Source organism: Heptranchias perlo, chromosome 7 (assembly GCF_035084215.1).
Source record: "Heptranchias perlo isolate sHepPer1 chromosome 7, sHepPer1.hap1, whole genome shotgun sequence".
NCBI classification, from domain to species: Eukaryota; Metazoa; Chordata; class Chondrichthyes; order Hexanchiformes; family Hexanchidae; genus Heptranchias; species Heptranchias perlo.
Genome location: NC_090331.1, coordinates 49,636,103 through 49,657,775, shown reverse-complemented (window position 1 = coordinate 49,657,775; position 21,673 = coordinate 49,636,103). Strand labels below are relative to the sequence as shown.

The 21,673-nt window shown below is 44.2% G+C and overlaps 1 protein-coding gene across 4 annotated transcripts in view; it reads left to right on the top strand.

The window, feature by feature from the left end:
- Window positions 1-21,673, top strand: part of erich2 (glutamate-rich 2) — a 125,765-nt gene that overhangs the window by 91,617 nt on the left and 12,475 nt on the right. For 3 of the 4 annotated variants that reach the window (XM_067987486.1, XM_067987485.1, XM_067987488.1), the window contains one exon: window positions 9,845-9,902. In XM_067987486.1, the coding sequence (XP_067843587.1) occupies window positions 9,845-9,902 (58 nt within the window). Of the gene's footprint in view, window positions 1-9,844; window positions 9,903-21,140; window positions 21,373-21,673 lie in introns of all 4 variants that reach the window. The other variant, XR_010963428.1, reaches the window with a different exon arrangement.

Here is a 21,673-nt window from a genome sequence, read left to right as displayed (position 1 = left end):
TCTAGAAAACAGAAGACTGAGGGGCAACCTGCTAGAGGTCTTTAAGATTATGTAAAGGTTTGATAGGGAGATGCAGAGAAGATGTTTCCACCTGCAGGGGAGACCAGAACTAGAGGCCGTTAATATCAGACAGTCACTAATAAATCCAATAGGGAATTGAGGAGAAATATCTTTACCCAGAGATTGGTTAGAATGTGGAACTCACTACCACATGGAGTAGATGAGGCGACTTGCATAGTTGCATTTAAGGGGAAGCAAGATAAACACATGAGGGAGAAAGGAATAGAAGTATATGTTGAGGGGGTAGGTGAAGAAGGGTGGGAGGAGGCTCGAGTGGAGCGTAAACACTGGCATGAACCTGTTGGGTCGAATCCTCTGTTTCTGTGCTGTATATTCTGTGTAATGTAAGCCCTTTGGTTCACATCCCCACAATTCTGTTGAACCTCAGGTGCCCCCTCTACAGTGATGCCAGCAAAAATATTCCCCCACCCCATCCTGTCAAATGCCAGGATGCTTACTGCAGTGCCTCCAAATATCATCCTCCCTAGCTCTGTCAAAGCCCAGAACCATCTCACAGTGCTACCAAAGACCAGGACTGTCCCCAGTGCAGCTAAACCCTCATCTTTCTTCCCAGTACTGATCAATACCAGAGGCTAGAAATTACTTCCAACCCTGACCCTATCCCATATCCCAGGATCCAGGGCATTAGCCTCTTTTGGGCTGGTCCCTGTGCCATGTCCGCCAATGCTGAGGCTCCTGTCTCAGCAAGGGAGAAAGGAAATTGATGTGGCAGCTTGCCTCAGCTTCAGTGGGCTGACTGTACCGGCCAAAGATGATAAACAAGTTTTCAAAATCTCTCATTTTCAATTTGCTCCTTTCCCAATGGCATTTGATAGCTTTGTGGTTGATCACTGCAGGGAAACAGTCCTTTGTACATTTTAGTGGTCTCACTTCTTCTGGATTAGATTCTGGCTTCATGCGGACATATTTAGCATTGGGGCCAAATGAAGTGGGCTGGTAAGAATTCTGACGGATGATGTCATCAGCCAGTTCGCCTCTTTCTATGCCATCTGCACGGAAGCAGGCTGACACAGGAAGCCTCTGCCCTCACTTCCAATGGAAGTTGGAAAGCTACATTCAAATGTAACTAAGCTATTGTATGCTTCATAATGAAATTAGTAATTCATCTCTTCCCGCAAATTCTAAAAATATTCGGGTAGATTTTTCTCTATGGGCAGCTGCTGGATGCTCAACAGGCACATCATGCCTGAACTGTGCTGGGGGGAAACCGATCCCTGCTATTTCCCGTCGCGAGCCATTTGCATAGCTCAGGTGCATTTGTATTTCAGGGGCAGGCCCAGTACCGTTCATCAGAAAAGTGCTAGGAGAGCTCATAGCAGTGAGGTAGGGGCATTCCCCAGGTGCAATGAAAAGGAAAATCATATATTTATTTTTGTATACTGTATTCAGGTGGTACATGTGAAGCACTCCTCGCTCCCATGAGAAAGCTTAGCCAACAGTCAAGTCTAATCATATTGTTTGGATTATTATTGAAGTCATAGTATGTTGCAGGATTAAATATTTTCATTGTATACAGTGAGATTGGTAAATTGTGCTAATCCTTTTATTCACCTCTTGGTAGTTGAGGAGCAGTGATGCTGTTCTGCAGTGTCACCTGCTGGCCTGAGGGGTGCACTTTTTGTCAACAATGTATCTTTTCTGTATTGAAAAGACTACAAATATGATTTGTAGTTATCATTTCAGAGCAGAAACAGGATATAGTACTCATGGTCAAAGCAAACATTTTTGCTCATGCAAATCTTCTGCAGATATATTAAATTATATCCTCTAATATATGATCTCAGTGCAAATTTGTTGGAAATACATTAGAAAAAGAAAGTAATATGATAGAAGAAAGGAGTGCTATTAAGATTAAATATCAGTTAATTATCATTTTAACCCTATAATATTGGGAAAGCCAGCAACCCCGTAAAACTGGATGGTCCTATCTCACTGCAGCCTTGTTTTGATGCCAAAAGTGACGAATTCTCCAGCTCTCCTCTAAAATCACCTGAAGCTGTGATTCATGCCTGTGCTGCAGCCTGGCTGATATTACAGAGATCCCCATGATTGCCTGAAATGAGCCTATTCCATAAAATTTGAGTGCTGTTGTAGTCATAGAGAGAGCAGTGTCGGCAAATGGCTGCAGGTCCTCATGCAGTAGATGGCAGAGCTGCACTATTACCTATGTGATGGCGAACTCTCCTCAGTAGGGTCCTCATATGACCCATATTGCCTATATATTCATTGGGTGGGTAATATCTGCTGGGCTGCATCCTCCTTATATGCTGCCTTGCTGTCCTGTGCTCCATCCTGTGCTGCTCTTCGTCGTCCTCCATGATAATGGCAGATGAGGGTATGCTCATTAGGAATGCCATACCTGCTGCAAAGAAGCCCTAATTGGAAGTGGGAGTGAAAATCTTCCAGTGGCCTCACACTGTCAGAAGCAATGAGAGCAAGTCCAGGTCTGTGTATGAAAAATAGTAATAAAATAGAAACTGCAACTGAAACTTTCCATACTGTTCAAGCACAGAAGCTCCTCAAGTCCACCTGTCTCACCTGAGCCTGGCAATAGCTATGCCTTATAATTCTCAGTTTAGCTTACCCTGAGTATTTTGTGATTGTAAATGCAGGAAACCTGGAGCTGTAGCACCACTGGCATCCGTTATAATTTATTTCAATGAGCTCACTCTGGGCTCAGTGGGCAGATTGAGCCAAAGAGTGCGCAGCAATTCAGGGGAATCGAGGATGAGGTGAAAAACTGGTAGAAACGGCTTCCGCTATTTTGATGCCAAAAAAGTTGCTTGCTGCAATTATATGCTGAAATTATGCCAAAAGCAGTGTGGGAATTCTCCCCCATAGTAATTTGGATCTCTAAGACGATAAGAACATAAGAAATAGGAGCAGGAGTAGGCCATACGGCCCCACAGTTTTGCTCCGCCATTCAATAAGATCACGGCTGATCTTTGACCTCAACTCCACTTTCCCGCCCTATCCCCATATTCCTTGATTCCCTGAGACTCCAAAAATCTATCATTCTCAGTCTTGAATATATTCAATGACTGAGCATCCACAGCCCTCTGGGGTAGAGAATTTCAAAGATTCACAACCCTCTGAGTGAAGAAATTTCTCCTCATCTCAGTCCTAAATGGCCGACCCCTTATCCTGAGACTATGCCCCCTAGTTCCGAACTCTTCCAGCCATCTCAGCATCTACCCTATTAAGCCCTCTCAGAATTTTATATGTTTCAACGAGATCACCTCTCATTCTTCTAAACTCCAACGAATATAGGCCCATTCTACTCAATCGCTCCTTTCATCCCAGGAATCAATCTAATGAACCTTCGTTGCACCGCCTCTAAGGCAAATATATCCTTCCTTAGGTAAGGAGACCAAAACTGTACACAGTTCTTCAGGCGTGGTCTAACCAAAGCCCTGTACAATTGCAGCAAGACTTCCTTACTCTTGTACTCCAACTCCCTTGCAATAAAGGCCAACATACCATTTGCCTTCCTAATTGCTTGCTGTACCTGCATGCTAACTTTCTGTGTTTTGTGGACAAGGACACGCAAATCCCTCTGAACACCAACATTTAATAGTTTCTCACCCTTTCAAAAATATTGTTTTTCTATTCTTCCTACCAAAGTGAATAACCTTATATTTCCCCACATTATACTCAATCTACCACCTTCTTGCCACTCACTTAACCTGTCTATATCCCTTTGCAGAATGATTGGGCTCAATTTTGAAATAGTGGCGGGATGGCAGCTGGAAGTGGTGGTGCGCGTGGCAAACCCAAATAATGTAATTGATGGTGATTAAACTTGTTTCCTGGTTTCGCGCCCGGCAGCCAACCTGATTAACAGGCTGGCTGTCAACAGGAGCCTGCAACACCGGGTGGGGGGGGGGGGTGTGGGGGTGGAGCGGAGAGAAAGAGACGTCATCCGGCACTGGAACAGAGAGTGGAGGGCGCTGAAGATTGGGGTGGCGGGGAGAGGGGGACATCAGAGCAGGGAGGTGAAGGTGACATCAATGGAAAGGTAGGTTTATTTTGTTTTTTAACTTTGTGCAATGGTTTTTCATTTAATTTATTTCATTTATTGTTGCCTGATCTGGCCCTTCACACCTAGTTTCACCAGGTGTGAATTGGAAGCCGTTGGAAAGCTGCCCAGGTAAATTAAAAATCGATTTAACTATCTACTATGTCAGAAATAAAGTACCTTAAGTACCTCAATGAGGTACATTTGGTTCTTTAACTATCATGCCGCCGGCTTTAATTGCCAGCAGTCTTCCGCATTTGGGAAGCGCATGCGCACACAGGCACGTCTGTAGGAAACCCGGAAGTCAGCGAGTTGAGGCCGGCTTCCTCACCCGCTCGGGACTTTCCAGATTTTCGCAGCCCCCAACTCACCCGCAATTTGATTTGAAAATCGGGACCTTTGTGTCCTCCTCACAGCTTACTCTCCCACCTAGTTTTGTATCATCAGCAAACTTGGATACATTACACTCAGTCCCTTCATCTAATTCATTAATATAGATTGTAAATAGCTGAGGCCCCCGCACTGATCTTTGTGGCACCCCACTAGTAACAGCCTGCCAACCTGAAAATGACCCGTTTATTCCTACTCACTGTTTTCTGTCCGTTAACCAATCCTCTATCCATGCTAATATATTACCCCCAACCCCATGAGCCCTTATCTTGTGCAACAATCTTTCATGTGTCACCTTATCGAGTGCCTTTTGAAAATCCAAATATACTACATCCACTGGTTCCCCTTTATCTACCCTGCTAGTTACATCCTCAAAAAGCACTAATAGATTTGTCAAACATTTGCCTTTCATAAAATCATGCTGATTCTGCCTAATCATATGATTTTGTAAGTGCCCTGTTACCATGTCCTTAATAATGGATTCTAGCATTTTCCCGACGACTGATGTTAGGTTAAGTAGCTTGTATTTCCCTGTTTTCTCTCTCCCCCTCCTTTCTTGAATAGCAGTGTTACATTTGCTACCTTCGAATCCACTGGAACCGTTCCAGAATCTAGGGAATTTTGGAAGATCACAACCAATGCATCCACTATCTTTGCAGACACCTCTTTTAGAACCCTAGGGTGTAGGCCATCAGATCCAGGGGATTTGTTTGCTTTTTATCCCATTAATTTTTCCAGTACTTTTTCCTTACTAATATTAATTACTTTAAGTTCCTCATTCTCATTAGACCCTTGGTTCCTCACTATTTCTGGTATTTTTTTTGTGTCTTCTACTGTAAAGACAGATACAAAATATTTGTTTAACATCACTGCCATTTCCTTATTCCCCATTATAATTTCTCCTGTCTCAGGCTCAAAGGGATCCATGTTTACTTTCACTACTCTCTTACTTTTTACATACTTGTAGAAGCTTTTACAATCTGTTTTTATATTTCTTGCTAGTTTACTCTCATATTCTGTTTACTCCTTCTATCAATTTTTTGGTCATCCTTTGCTGGTTTCTAAAGCGCTCCCAATCCTCAGGCCTGCTACTCTTCTTGGCAACATTATAAGCCTCTTCTTTTAATCTAATTCTATCCTTCTTTAGTTAGCCACAGATGGATCACTTTTCCTGTGGAGTTTTTATTTCTCAATGGAATGTATATTTGTTGAGAATTATGAAATATTTCTTTAAAAGTCTGCCATTGCTTATCTACTGTCATATCTTTTAATCTAATTTCCCAATCTACCTTAGCTAACTCGTCCCTCACACCTATGTAATTGGCTTGGTTTAAATTTAAGACTCTAGTTTCGAACTTAAGTACGTCATTCGAACTCAATGAGAAATTCTATCCTATTATGATCACTCCTTCCCAGAGGATCCCTTACTATGAGATTACTAATTAACCCTGTCTCATTACCCAAGACAAGATATAAAATGGCCTGTTCCCTGTTTGGTTCCACAATGTATTGTTCTAGGAAACTGTCTCAAATGCATTCTCTGAACTCATCCTCCAAACTACTTTTGCCAATTTGATTTGCCCAGTCTACATGAAGAAAAAGGTCCCCCACAATTATTGCATTACCTTCGTTGCAAGCTCCTCCCACTACTCCCACCAGTGTTTTTTGCCCCTTGTTATTTCTTAGCTCCACCCATACTGATTCTACTTCCTGATTATTCAAGCCAGGAACCTTTCTCACTACTGTCCTTATGTCATCTTTTACTATGTTATATTATTAGTTTTCAAACTTTTCTATGTGGCTAATCTTGAGACACAGGTACTGTGCACTCCATGTCTTAACTTCCGAAAGACCCTGCCAACTACTCAATGAAAAAGTGTTATCGTTGCAGAGAGCATTTTTATTAGAATATATAACCTTATCTATATATAATATCTACCTGTCTATTATTATATTTAATATAATATATTAGAAATGGTACACATCGAGCATCACAATCGAAGTACATCGAGGCTCAAAATAAAACAGCAACAACTGAGAACTGAGAAGGTAGATAACACACAAAAAAAAGTGAGGAAATTGGTGAGAAAACAGTCAGTGAGAATCTACTAAAGACTTATGAAAACAACCAAACAATCACCAGTCAGGAGAACAAACTGATAAATAAAAGAAGGCAAACCAATGAGAAATCACTCAAGACAAGACTTGAAAATAATTTTGTTTGACAATTTTGTTCCCCATGTCAGGAAACCAACCAGACTTAAAGTAAAGTTTCTAACATAATAAAAACACAAAACATTAGATATTTGTCCATAGCATAACTAAACATAGCTATAAAGTTGTCTTTTGTGTCTTTGGGTACCTTCAGTAATTTTTTTAATTGGAGGCCTCAGCCTTTCTCAAAAGCCTGGATTTGGACTTGATGCGGAAAGTTTTCCTTTTATTGCATTTGGGGTGCAAAGGATTGCTTGGGCACAACAGAAGAAAATCAGGCAGGGAGGATCACATGGAGCCCACTGATTTTCCATCCAATGCCCCTTTACATTCAGAATTTGGAACCGGAGCACTGTTTACATAAGAATTGTTTATACAGCTATAGTGGGTGAATGAATCGCTATTTGCTGTTGAATGGAATGCCACATTCCCTTTAATTCTGTGTGCCTTCAATATCAATAAGGGTTTAATGTTGCACCTTATCAAACACCTTTTAAACATCCATATACACAAAATCCACTGCATTTCTTTTATTTGCTCAAAGAACTCAATTAAATTTGTCAAACACAACTTGCCTTTTACAAATCCATGCTGGTTGTCCTTAATTAAGCATGCCTTTCTAGGTCAGCATTAATTTTATACTATATAATGGCCTCTAGAAGCTTACCCACTACCAGTCTTAGTCTCACTGGTCTATAGTTATTTGATTTATCCCTTTGCCCCTTTTCGAATGGAGGTGTTATTTGACAATCCTCCAATCATCTGGCACAATTTCCATAGCTAAGGATATTTGACAGATTTTGGTCATAGCCTCTGCTATTTTATTTCCTATTTGACTTCTCTTAGCATTGTAGGGCGCATTCATGGGTGCCCAGCACCTTTTCTAGTTTGAGATCTACCATTTTTTTCGAAGCTAGTTCCTTATCTACAGTTATCCTATCTGTTTGCTCCAGCTCCTCCTTCTGTATCCTTTCCTTGCTACTAGAGCACTCTTCTGTGAAAACAGAGGCAATTCCTTCATCCTCTCTAAGATTTCCCTTTTCATCTCTAATCGACCCTAACCTTTCTTTAACAAATCTTTTACTTTTTATGTGTTTATAAAATTCTTTACCATTTCCTTTATTACCTGCCAATCTTACTTCAAAGCCTCACATAGCCTCTCTATATTTTTTTGCTTTCCTCTATATTTTCTATATTCTGCTTGGTTTCATTTTTTGTATTATTTCTATATTTATCAAATACCTATTTTTTTAAGGCTCATTTGAATTTTAGTTTCTCAACTCATCTAAGTAACTCCAGTTATCTTTTCTTCATGTAGGAATATGTCTGCTTTGTCCCTAAGCATTTCCTTTTTAAATGTTTCCCATTTTTAAAAATTCCACTACACTAGCCCCTCAAACTAAAGAGCCAGTGAAATTGGTGGATACAGCTCAGAAATTACTGAATGAGCTGGGCAAAAAATGTAAGTACGCAGAATGATGTCAGATGAAGTTTAATACAGACAAATGTGAAGTTCTGCACATTGGTATTATCTTTAAAAATGACCAATCTGACCATTCTTCAGCTCTATATGTCACTGATTGAGAAATCGCCCCCTCCTCCCATGGCAGATACATTGTCTGTACAGCCAAGATCCCTGCTGTGCTCAATGAAGGAAAGCCATTCTAACAGTATCGGTGCAAGCGTCTCTAAAATGTACTAATGGACTCCATGACTGGTATGGTATGTGGAAACACAATTCTGTTAGCCACTTCATCGAATGTGGGCCGAATTTAACTTAATAGCAACATCATAATATAAATTAACCCAAAATTCCTCCTAAGCCAAAAAGGCAAACATCTCAAAGTGTAACAGTTGATAACATCCCTATTGTTATAAAGCAATGAATCCTGCAACTCACTCATCCTCCAAGTCACACACCATCCCGACTTAGAAATATATCGTCGTTCCTCCATCGTCACTGGGTCAAAATCCTGGAACTCCCTGCCTAACAGCACTGTGGGAGAACCTTCACCACACGGACTGCAGCGGTTCAAGAAGGCGGCTCACCACCACCTTCTCAAGGGCAATTAGGGTTGGGCAATAAATGCTGGCCTTGCCAGCGATGTCCACATCCCATGAATGAATTAAAAAAAACTGTGAACAATGCCTTCAGCGATCTTCTAAAACTTTTTTGATTTACTGCTTTTATACTTTTAATTACTTTTGGATATTTGTCATGTTTTGGGAGTTTTGATTGTATTTTTTCTTCATGGAAAGCATTGTGGGATTGAATTCTGTTTAAGAGTTTTAAAACAAAATAAATTCACATAAATTTAAAAGAAAGGCCACATGTTGCAGGCATTGAAATTGTGTAGTGAAGCCAGAGGGGCCATTTTGTGCAATTCAGAGAGGTCCAATTTTCTCATTGTGCAGACTACAAAGCACACACATTCTAAATCAAAAGCAAAATACTGCGGATCTGGAAATCTGAAATAAAAACAGAAAATGCTGGAGAAGCTCAGCAAGTCAGGCAGCAGCTATGGAGAAAGAAACAGAGTTAATGTTTCAGGTCAAGGACCTTTCGTCAGAACTGGAAGATGTTAAAAGAGTTAAAGTATTTGAGCTAGTGCAGAGCCAGGGGAAGGGAGGGAAGGAAAGAACAAAAGGGAAAGTTCTCTGATAAGGTGGAGGGCACGAGTAATTAAATGACAAAAGGGATGATGGTGCAAAGGCAAGGAAGGTGGTAATGGGACAGTTTAAGAAACAAAAGATTGATCAGTAGCAGCTGTAAATGGCAGCAGCAGAACCATTTTCCTCAAGGAACAGCACCCAATTTTTCGTTTAGGCACTTTATAACCTTCTGGACTCCACATTGATTTCAATAACTTCAGATCATAACCATTGCTCCCATTTTTTTGGTCAACTAGTGCTGGTAATGGGTCTGCTGCTGTATGCTTTGTAACCTTTTTTTGAATACCTCCTGCCACTGCCCATATGATTAGCATCTCAAAATCATGTGGAAAATCTATCCTTGTGTGTTGGTCGATATAATTAAAAGGACCAGTAATAAAATGGAACAGTTATGTTTCCTTAACTTGCAGCAGTCATTAAATTTCTTCAAAAAAAATTAGTGCTTTTATTGTGTTTTTGTTTTCATAGTTCTTGAAGGCAATAATGGACCGAGACTACAAGTTGTCAATTAAGCTTTGTCAAATGAGTAAGTACATAAATTACTTTTGGGTATTTGTCATGTTTTGGGAGTTCTGATTTTTTTTTTCTTCTTGGAAAGAATTGTGGGATTGAATTATGTTTAAGGGTTTTAAAACAAAATAAATTCACATAAATTTAAAAGGCTACATGTTGCAGGCATTGAAATTGTGTATTGAAGCCAGACTGGCCATTTTGTGGAATTCACAGCTGATACAAAGAGGTCCAATTTTCTCATTGTGCAGACTACAAAGCACGCACATTCTAATCTTGAAGTGGCCCACATTCCATCCACTTAACCTGAATGGCCCTGATCCTGCCCTATACTATCAGTGATAAGCTTTCAATTCCCCCACCCCTCAAAAATTCACATGGAACTGGCGAATAAGAATAGATGGATTTATTGGTCTCTCCTTCCAAGTCCCTATGTGCTGTAAGCTGTGTTTCCCTCTAATACCCCTTTACGGTGTGTTTTTCTTATTCCTTATCTAAGACTGAGAGACTCTTCAATTCTTTGAGCAACCTGGCGAGAGGGGGGATCTTGTGTGGTCTCTCTAAGAGGAGGCACATCATGCCTTCAGATTTGGGATTCCGAGCTGAATGCTCCACGATCTGCATGAAAGCAATTCGTAGGGTGTCTCTGACATCAGTGTGCGTGGATGCTTTTTAAGAAAGGAGAGGGAGGGAAACCAGGGAATTATAGACCAGTTAGCCTAACATCTGTTGTGGGGAAAATGCTGGAGTCTATAATTAAGGATAGGGTAACTGAACACCTTGAGAATTTTCAGTTAATCAGAGAGAGCCAGCATGGATTTGTGAAAGGTAGGTCGTGCCTGACAAACCTGATTGAATTTTTTTGAAGAGGTGACTAAAGTAGTGGACAGGGGAATGTTAATGGATGTTATTTATATGGATTTCCAGAAGGCATTTGATAAGGTCCCACATAAGAGACTGTTAGCTAAGATAGAAGCCCATGGAATAGAGGGAAAAGTACGGACTTGGTTAGGAAGTTGGCTGAGCGAAAGGCGACAGAGAGTAGGGATAATGGATAGGTACTCACATTGGCAGGATGTGACTAGTGGAGTCCCGTAGGGATCCGTCTTGGGGCCTCAATTATTCACCATATTTATTAACGACTTAGATGAAGGCATAGAAAGTCTCTTATCTAAGTTTGCTGATGACACAAAGATTGGTGGCATTGTAAGCAGTGTAGATGACAACATAAAATTACAAAGGGATATTGATAGATTAGGTGAATGGGCAAAACTGTGGCAAATGGAATTCAATGTAGACAAATGTGAGGTCATCCACTTTGGATCAATAAAGGATAGAACAGGGTATTTTCTAAATGGTAAAAAGTTAAAAACAGTGGATGTCCAAAGGGACTTAGGGGTTCAGGTACATAGATCATTGAAGTGTCATGAACAGGTGCAGAAAATAATCAAGAAGGCAAATGGAATGCTGGCCTTTATATCTAGAGGACTGGAGTACAAGGGGGCAGAAGTTATGCTGCAGCTATACAAAACCCTGGTTAGACCGCACCTGGAGTACTGTGAGCAGTTCCGGGCACCGCACCTTCGGAAGGTCATATTGGCTTTGGAGGGGGTGCAGCGTAGGTTTACTAGAATGATACCCGGACTTCAAGGGTTAAGTTACGAGAAGAGATTACACAAATTGGGGTTGTAGTCTCTGGAGTTTCGAAGGTTTAACGGGTGATCTGATCGAAGTTTATAAGATATTAAGGGGAACGGACAGGGTGGATAGAGAGAAACTATTTCCGCTGGTTGGGGATTCTAGGAGTAGGGGGCACAGTCTAAAAATTAGAGCTAGACCTTTCAGGAGCGAGATTAGAAAACATTTCTACACACAAAGGGTGGTAGAAGTTTGGAACTCTCTTCCGCAAACAGCAATTGATACTAGCTCAATTGCTATACTTAAATCTGAGATTGATAGCTTTTTGGCAATGGAAAGGTATTAAGGGATATGGGCCAAAGGTGGGTATATGGAGTTAGATCACAGATCAGCCATGATCTTATCAAATGGCGGAGCAGACACGAGGGGCTGAATGGCCTACTCCTGTTCCTATGTGAGCTATCATTGCTCATTCTAAAGAAGCATCCAGTCTGTCCAATCTGGCAGTGAAAGACTCCTGTAGTTGGTGCCCACGGTCTCAATAACACCAGTCATGATCCCTCCTGCAGGATTGCACCAATGTAAGATGTGCACTTTCTGCCAGCTGCTACAGGCTGCTGAGGTCAAATTCAAAGGATATGCCAAAAGCCTTCTGCTCTTGCATTAACTCCCTTCCGAAGGCAGGTCCAGGAGGATATCATTCCTCTGCCCGAGCTTCAATTGTGTGTTGTGCTTCAGCTATTGCCCCTTCCTTCAACTTACAGCAGCTGGATTGCTTGTTGCAATGTTCTATGAAGTTCTTGTGCTTGTGGCGCCACTTCCTCTAGGTTCCTCATCTTGGGATGGACCTTCAGGAAGAGAAAAGGAGCATTTACAATGCATCCCTCAGACAATAGCTTCTAAGACAGATAAGATGATACTGACTTTAGTGCTTCATGCAAGTGAGCAACAAATATAGGCCCTGCAGTGAGAATTGGGCAAGGCGTTAACAATATGGTGGATTGTAACAAATGTGAGATTTTACCTCTATGGTGCCACCTCAATCCAAATTCACCTTCCCCAATGCCGACTACAATTTCCCTTCCACATAGGGCAAGTGCCATCTCACCTCCTCATATATCATCACCTGCTTCAGTAGAGCTGAGCGACCTCCTGTCCTTGATTTCTCCCTTTGGTTGTGGGCAACCTTGGCCTGTAACAGAGCATGTTGATGAACATGTCAATTTGTGACTGAGCAATAGAAACAGCCCAGACTTTTCCCAGTAATTTGCCCGCTGCTTTTCCTGCCAGTTCTCATTTTTTGATCTATAAAAAGCTTTTTGGATGGAAATCATGTCCCATGTCAGTGTGCCATGCAGCCTTTGTAGAATGAAAGTGTTTAGCATCGAGGGGACATTGCAGCTACTTTCCCAATGGTTATAGCAATGATCAGTTACATTAGGTCTACACCTTGTGTGAAGGAAGAATATACATGTATACTTCTGATGCAATAGAACTTCTGCCTCATTTGCTTCTAAATGCTAGTTATTTCTTTATTTTCTTCCAAGGTCTGACTGACCTGGGATCCAGATTTATTGGAGGGTAATTTTCATCCTCATTGCTCGGGCAGTAAACTATTGGGGCAGATCACCCACTCGGCATAGAAACCATCCAGTTTTCATTTCCATGGTTGATCTCTTCCCAGACAGCTTAAGCTCTGGTGCTTTGGGGATGGGAGAGTGACATTCTGCCCTGAAGAAGGAAACCCTCATCAGTGCCTCCAATGCATCATGGCTGAATGCTGCATCCTTCCTATGGCAATCAATTCCAAACAGTGTCCTGCAGCTCCAAAGCCTAGAACCCATTAAGAGCTACTGGTTAGCCCACTTTGCCTAGTCAACCAGCACTGAGGCCATTGAAAAAAATTTGTACATGGAATGTGGGTGACACTCGCAAGGCACTATTTATTATCCATCCTTAATTGCTTTAAGAGTCAATCACATAGTGTGAGACTGGTGTCACATATAGGCCAGATCAGTTAGAGGTGGCAGGACCCCTTCTCTGAAGGACATTAATGAACCCGTTGAGTTTTTACAACAATCTGGCACTTTCATGGTCATTTTCTGGTGCTAGCCCACAAATAACCAGATTTATTTGAGGGTAATTTTCATCCTCATCACTTGGGCAGTAGACTGTTGGGGCAGATCACCCACTTGGCATAGAAACCATCTAGTTTTCATTTTCATTGATTTCAATGATAACCTGGCACTTTCTATATCGGGTGGGCACTCCTCCCACCGGTTTACTGCCCAGGTGGTGAAGACATGAATTATCCCCATTGAATTCAGTTTCACGCTTTGTCATGGCGGGATTTGAACTCACAATCTTTGAGTTGTTGGTCCAGTGCCACAATGTCTAGGTTATTGTACCTGTGTTTTTCACGTGCAGGAAGCCTATTGTAATGAGAGGGTGGGGTCTAAGTCAAAAAATCGGGCCAGTTCTGTCCCTCTTCTTGCACCATTCATAGGTACACACATGCTGGACTGGAAAATCGGGGCTCTCATAAGATTTATTATGGTGGGTTAGCATGCCATTCTTTCATCTCTGGAGCCTGGATCTGAGCTCAGACTGATAGAGTGAAATATTCTATCTCTGCTGACTATAATGGTTCCTTGTTAAATGAGTTTTAATGGTCTCAACCCAGTTAATAGTGAACATGTCCACAGTACAAAGCTGCCTAGTTTTGATCTAAATTAGCAATCTCACTAAGAGGTCGTAAAGACGGTTGACATGAAAAATGGAAAAATTCACATTGATACAAGTTATTCCTGGCCGCTGATTTAATTCTACAGAGAAACAGGGGACCGTGATCCCGCCCAATCAGGTTCAGCAGTGAGACCAGATGTACCAAAAACGCAGTAATCCTGTCATAATTGCTGTGATCGCAAGCCCGTGTATTTACAGGACCAGTTGCTCTAATCCTCACCTTGGCCTTCTTCTACATTGTAGCTGAGTAGCAAGAATACTTGAAGTGGTAGGTTGCTGTATGTGCATAGAAGCCTTTTAGGCTTAAGGTGACCCCTGCCAGCTGCCCACTTCTTCTACATTGGCTGTCTGGCTGTGTGTGTTTTCTGCCATATGTGGAAGCACTAGATGGGACTGATCAGAGTGTCTGGCTGTGTTAGCATCCTGCAAAGACAGTACCACCATTTGTGCCCATTTCAGCTACTGGACGTTGCCTCACCATGGCCTCTGATCAAAAAAGATAGCAGACCTAATGGCATCAGTGAGAACAGTGAAGCCATTTTCTGAGTTCTCGGCAACAGATCCCCAATTATGTAGAGGCCAGAATAAATTATCTCAGATGTCCATGGCAGCAGTATAAGTATCTGGGAGAAGCATCTATTACCCTTAGGGCCCCTGGCAATGGGAATGTGCTGCAGATAACCTTGGCTTTGCCACATGCTCCATGGTGGACTGCAGTGTTGTAGAACCATCATGCAAGGCAGCACACATGCAGCTAGTAGCCTCTTTCACCAAGCTGCCATCTGCAGCACAGTGTTTGGCATGGTCCCTAATGTCTGTACCAACACTTGGAGCTCAATATTGTCTGAAAATTGCGGGTGCGTTGGGGGCTGAGGGTTCCAAAAATCGGGGAAATCCCTATCAGGTTCGGAACCCGTTCCAACCCGCAGACTTCCGGGTTCCCCACTGACACATCTGGCTGAGCGTGCTTCCCAAATGCAGAAGTCCCACTGGCAATTAAAGCTGGTGGGATGATACTTTACACAGTTGTTGAGATAGTTTAAGTAGTTGAACTACTTAATTTTCTCCACATTGAGGCAGGGGTGTGATTTTGAAGCATCCTCAGTGTGTTTCCCAAGCTGTGGGAAACACTCCTTGTTGCAACAGACGTGTTTCAGCCAACAGCTCATTCAAATGCTTCTTTGACAGATGGCAGAAAAGGTCACTTATTGCAGCAGGGCGCTCAGTTCTTTCAGACAAAGTTTTGGCTGCGAGATCTTTGCATTTTCACTGAAAATTCTTACTTTCCACTCAATATTCTGCTGTTCAAACATATTTAACTACTTTGCGGACCCCCGCAAACTCTCACCGTTAGAATGGGGGGCGCCATGGCTGCATTCACCACTACATCCGAGGACGAGCAACATCACGAGCCTCGCCAGGCACGGCATTCACCTCCGCCACTTGGAGCTCCACAGCACAGTGCTGTGCCACAGGCACCTGCACAAAGGCACAGGGGGCAACAACCGAGAGAGCGACGTCGCAGGAGGCACTACCCTTGCCACAGGGTCTACAGACCAAGTCTCGGCTTCCTGGACCTCTCTGAGGAGCAGTGCATACGGAGGCTCAGAGTCAGTCACCAGGTAGTCGCAGACATCTGCAGCCTCCTTCATGCCGAGCTGCTCCCGGCTGGGCTGAGCAGCATCTCCTTACCTGTCCCTGTCAAAGTCATCACTGCCCTCAACTTCTTTGCCTCCGAATCATTCCAGGGTGCCACTGGGGACGCCACCGGGGTCTCTATCATCTGCACACAAGTGCATAAGGCAGGTCACCGACGGCTTGTTTTGCAGGGCCTCGCAGTACATCAACTTCCCCATGGACAACCTCAGCCAGATGGAGAGGGCAGAGGGATTCCACTCTGTGGCTGGTTTCCCACGGGTGCAGGGTGTAATCAATTGCACCCATATAGCAATACGAGCACCTCCACACGAGCCAGGACTGTTCATCAACAGGAAGGGCTATCACTTCATCAACACTCAGCTCGTTTGTGACCACCGCAAAAGATTCCTTCATGTGTGCATCAGATACCCTGGCAGCTGCCACGATTCCTTCATCCTCTGGGAGTCCAACATCCCTTCCCTCTTCCACGCACCGAACACCCTTAAAGGCTGGCTCCTCAGGGACAAGGGATACCCCTTGCACACGTGGCTCATGACACCTCTGAGGAACCCCATCACCGAGCAATAGCGTTGCTATAACGACAGCCACATCGCCACCAGGTCTACAGTTGAGCATGCTATAGGGCTGTGATTTAGGTGCCTTGATCGTTCTGCAGGAGCACTTCAATATGCACCAAACAGAGTGGGATGCAGTATAGTAGTGTGTTGTGCCCTGCACAACATGGCACAACAAAGAGGGGTGCCGCTTGAGTCCCCATCCACATTGAGGAGGAGGAGCAAGAGGAACCCATGGGAAGGGCAGCGGTTCACCTGGCTGCTCATGAGGCCAGGGAGTCACTGATATGTGATGAAGTCTCCTACCATCAGACAGTGTGAAGAGTCCAGTCCTCACTTCCATGTCCCCTTTTGCCATCATCCCTCCCCTGGGCCAGGCCTACATTACTCCTACCACTCTGCTGGACAACAGTTTGGAGGACGTGTGTGATGCCTTGTAAGGCCAGTGCTAGTGTATCTGTCTACCTGTTTAAGGCGGCAGAATGTTGTTCACTATGAGCCTGAACGGACTCATTTGTGAGCCGTGCTTGAAGTTCAATGGAGGCTAGCCTTCTCTCCATTGCAGATATTTCGCAACTTACCTGTGACAGTATCTCAGAGATTTGCTCACATCCCTGTGACATGATCTCAGAGATTCCCTCCCGTATGTGTGCCATCATTCCACTCATGCAGGAGTTGGACTCCTCCATCCTTTCCCCAATGTGGAGAGTGTGCGTGGCACCTGCTGCAGCACCTCGCAAATGTGCTGCTGTCCCTCGATCATTCTCCTTTTTAAAGGATGGCCCCCAGGGTTCAGCACCTGAATGCTGCTGAGCAGAGCCTGGAGAGGAGTGCTCCAACTGACGCAGACTCTCCCAGCTGCCCCTGCCACCAGTGTCTGCTCGTGCTCACGCGTGTGGTAACTCACCAGGTGCCAACCCAACTAACTGAGGACTAGGACCCACCGAGGAGTGAGTATCTGCGCTGGTGGATGGCTCACTAAGATGCGATGGTGCTCCCTCAGAGGCCGGCTGGTCCTGTGTTGAATCGCCCTCCGCCATCGCTACGATCGCAGAAGGGCCTGTAAGAGAACAGAAGGCAATATTAGGCACAATCACAGATGTGTCATGTTGCATCGAGCATACTGAGGAGCTGAAGATGGCAAGGCATGTTAACATCAATTCATATTGTTTGTATAAACGTCAAAGTTGTGTCACCAGACGTTTGTCGGGTGCCTGTCTTGGCGTCCCCGACAGACAAGCACTCGAGAGTTTGGCTGAGCTCCAGCACCTCCTGCTCCGCCTCTGTGAGGACGACGATTTCTTGCAGCCCCCCTCTGGTCCTTGCCCTCTCCCGTGCATTCTTAACTCTCCTCTCCTATAAGGGGAGAAAGTACAGACATGTGAGTGAGTGATGGTGAATTGGCCAACCAATGAATCCATTGGTTTGGGTGCGGCTGATCATGAAAGAAATGCATCAAAGGGTAAGTATGAGATAGAGCCATGACGTTCTGTGAGGATTGGGTTGAATGGTAGTTGTGGGGTGACTAATAGGGAGGTGAGGAAGTGCAGCTAAGTTGAGGATGAGCCTTAAGTGGGTGTGAGGAGTGATGTGATAGAGTAGCATTGGCAGGGCAGAATGAGTTGGGGGGTGGGGCGGAGATGTGGAAGACGGAATGTAGGAGAATGAGTAAGTGTACTCACTTTGGTTGACCTGGTTAGGTCATTGAAGTGCTTCCTGCACTGGATCCAAGTGCAGGATATGTTGCTGCAGCTGGTGACCTCCCCTGCTACCCCGAGCCAGGCCTTCTTGGTGGCAGAGGCAGGCCACTACCTCCCATCCGCTGGGTAAAACAGATCCCTCCTCCTCCTCACTCCATCCATTAGCACCTAGAGTGAGGCATTGTTGAATCAGAGCAGCCTTGCCCCTGTGTTGCTCCAATCTGGTGTGTGGGTGTTTGCTCCAGGAGCAGCCATTGGAGGACTGCCCCTTTAAATCGAGCTCTTCCAGCTGACACCTGTGATGCGGGTGCGCAGTTCGCCCGCTGCGCAGCTTTCGGATGGCAAACCCGGAAGCCACGTTAAGTGGCACCAATTGAATCGTGATCGCTTGGAAAACGGACATTATTTATTGGGCGTGTTACGCAAGCACCCAATTCCCCCCCCCCCACCGCTGCCATCCTGCCTCCACTCTAATATTGGGGCCCTCATGTTCTTTCAAAAGCCAGTTCAGTGAAGGCTTATCAACTGAGGCAGCGTGCTCCCTGGACAGCAGTTTCCTTCCCCTCCTGTCCCACTACCACCTGCTCCTGCTCATTCAAGCTATGAGTCTCACCCAGTACACTTCCCTCTAGCTCGTTTTCAAAATTCCTCTAGGATGCAGGTATTTGACCTGGGGAGGAAGAGAGTGAGTGACGGTATGTGTGTGTATGAAGTGCTGACATAACCAGCTGTAATGGGGCCTGCCTTGTCTTTTTTGACACATCTAGAAAAAGAGAACAGGAAGACAGTTTGCTGTGGTGTCAATATGAGCAGAATTCATATATAGCTTTCAGAAGCAGTGACATGGTTAATGCCTTTATATATGTGTTGATAGTATTTAGTGAATGAAAGAATAGGATAAGGAGGATGAGTGGCAAACGTTGGTAATGAATCCTGAGCTGGTGGTTGGCCTCCTGCTTCCTCATCTCAAACACCCTCATTGGCCTCCCTTCCCAGGATTTTGAGGGCTTCTTCCTGATACAGCATTAGTGGTCTGAAATTAGGGGGGTGGTGGGGGGGGTTCTTCTCTTGTAAATGGTTTCTCATGGATGCTATTGGGCTGTCTTCTCCTGCAAGTAGAGTAAAAGAAGTGAGAAGATCCAAATGTTGAGATGACACGCAGTAATACCAAAGTAGCAGCATGCAGTCCATATTAGGTCAGATGACACATAAATGTGGCTTAGACTTGGATCATAAAGGGTAGCCCATTGCCTTATGGACATTCATAGAAAGGTTTGAAAGTACTTTGAGACAGTGTGAGAGGAAGTAATTGTAAGTGTCATATTTGTTTAGTACATTGCAGTAATGGAAGATCATGCTGGGTTCTCCTACTTCGACGAAACTGGGTGGTTTTTGAACTTTTTCTTGCACTGTTTCCAGCTGCTCAGTGTTGTCAAGGAGCCATTAACACTGGTATCCAAGCCTGGAGCATGCCCACAATATTAAAATTAGACTGAACCCAGAATTGCATGCAGGGTCAGCGCATTACTATTCAGACTAGTACGATTCACCCACTGTCCCAATTCTAGTTAGAATTACCCCCAGTCAGAAAATCAAGGCTTGTGTATATGAGGGAGAGGCAAAAAGGTACAGAGAAAAATACTGGGGGGAGATTCTTCTATTAACTAGATGTAGTGAAATTCTGAACACATTTATAAAGAATATTTTTACAATTTTGCTACACCTAACCCACAGAGGAAACCTTCCCAAATTATTGTTTGGTTTGATTAGGATCAGCTGTTCTTTTCCAGTTTGTGTTTGAGCCTAAATGCAAAGTAAACCAAGGACAGCCCAAGTCTGGAAAGTTTGCAATTATTCAATAATTAAGTATTTGGACACATTTTATTGGACCAATGTAAGATAGAGAAGCCACAAATCTACAGTCCTTCTGGCTCACTTCAGCCATAAGTCCAGTGGAAGTGCGGCGGAAGGGCCAGGTCTCAGCCTTACCACCCAGTTTCCACAGGCCCAGTTTCCACAGGCCCTGGGGCGGAACCTCCGCTCACATCAAACAGGGACAGAGGCATCAGAGGCCGTGACCTGGGCAGAGGAGTCCCAGGCCAGAAGTTTCCTCGTCCTGACCCAGGCAGTTGGCCAGTTGAAAACAGCTGTATTCAGTCCACCAGCTAGTGTAAGTCTGACCCACAGGGCAGTCCTGGCCTGGGTTATAGCCTGGACCTCTAAAAATAGAAAAAGGTTTGGGGATTTCTATGACCCCCTTACAAAGGAAACAAATGGGCATTATTAAAGTATCTTTGCATGGCGTCTGGCAATCCCTTCCCGGCACCCTACGCAGGAATTTCCAGCCATCTCTGTCAAATGGGCACCCAGGAGGCACCCCCAATGGCACGGCAATATTTAACCGAGGTGAACTTCCCCAGACCCCACATACTTTGGCAGGGTCAACACAAGGGGTCAAAGACAGGTGCTACCCATGCTTAAGCCAGGATGTCAGGCCTGTGGATTTTTTGGACCAGAATGTAAATTCTTGTGTGGCACGAATGTTACTTGCCACTTATCAGCCCAAGCCCAGATGTTGTCAAGGTCTTGCTCCATGTTTCACCTGACGAAGGGGATAATCTCCGAAAGCTTGTGATTTTAAAATAAATTTGTTGGACTATAACCTGGTGTTGTAAGATTCCTTACATTTGTCCACCCCAGTCCATCACCGGCATCTCCACATCATTGCTCCATGTGGGCATGGCCTGCTTCATTTTCTCAGGTATTGCAAATGGAGCTGAACACTGTGCAATCATCAGTGAACGGCTCAAATTCTGACCTTATGATGGACAGAAAGTCATTGATGAAGCAGCTAAAAATACTTTGGCCTAAGGCGCTGCCCTGAGGAACTCCTGCAGCGATGTCTTGGTGCTGAAATGATTGGCCTCCAACAAGCATAACCATCTTTCTTTGTGCCAGGTATGACTCCAGCCACTGGAGAATTTTCCCCATGATCCCCATTGACTTCAGTTTTACTAAGGCTTCTTGGCGCAACACTCAGTCAAATGCTGCCTTGATGTGAAGGGCAGTCACTCTCACCTCACCTCTGAAATTCAGCTCTTTTGTCCATGTTTGAACCAAAGCTGTAATGAGGTCTGGAGCCGAGTGGTCCTGGCGGAACCCAAGCTGAGCATCAGTGAGCAGGTTATTGGTGAGTAAGTGCCGCTCGATAGCACTGTTGATGACTCCTTCCATCACTTTGCTGATGATTGAAACGTGTGTGGCCTATGCAAATAGGGGGCCTAATGCCTATTTAAGGCTCCTATCCAATATTGGATTGTGATTGACTGCAGCATGTGCCATGCATGCTGCGGTCTATTTTCTCAGGTGAGCAGCAGGCAAACCAGTGGTCATTAAAGGGATTGCTGGAGGCTACCACCAAAAAGATAGGTGAAAATATTTTTGCTGAACTGAATGTGGAGCCAGAAGGAGCAGGACTACTCCTCTTGGTT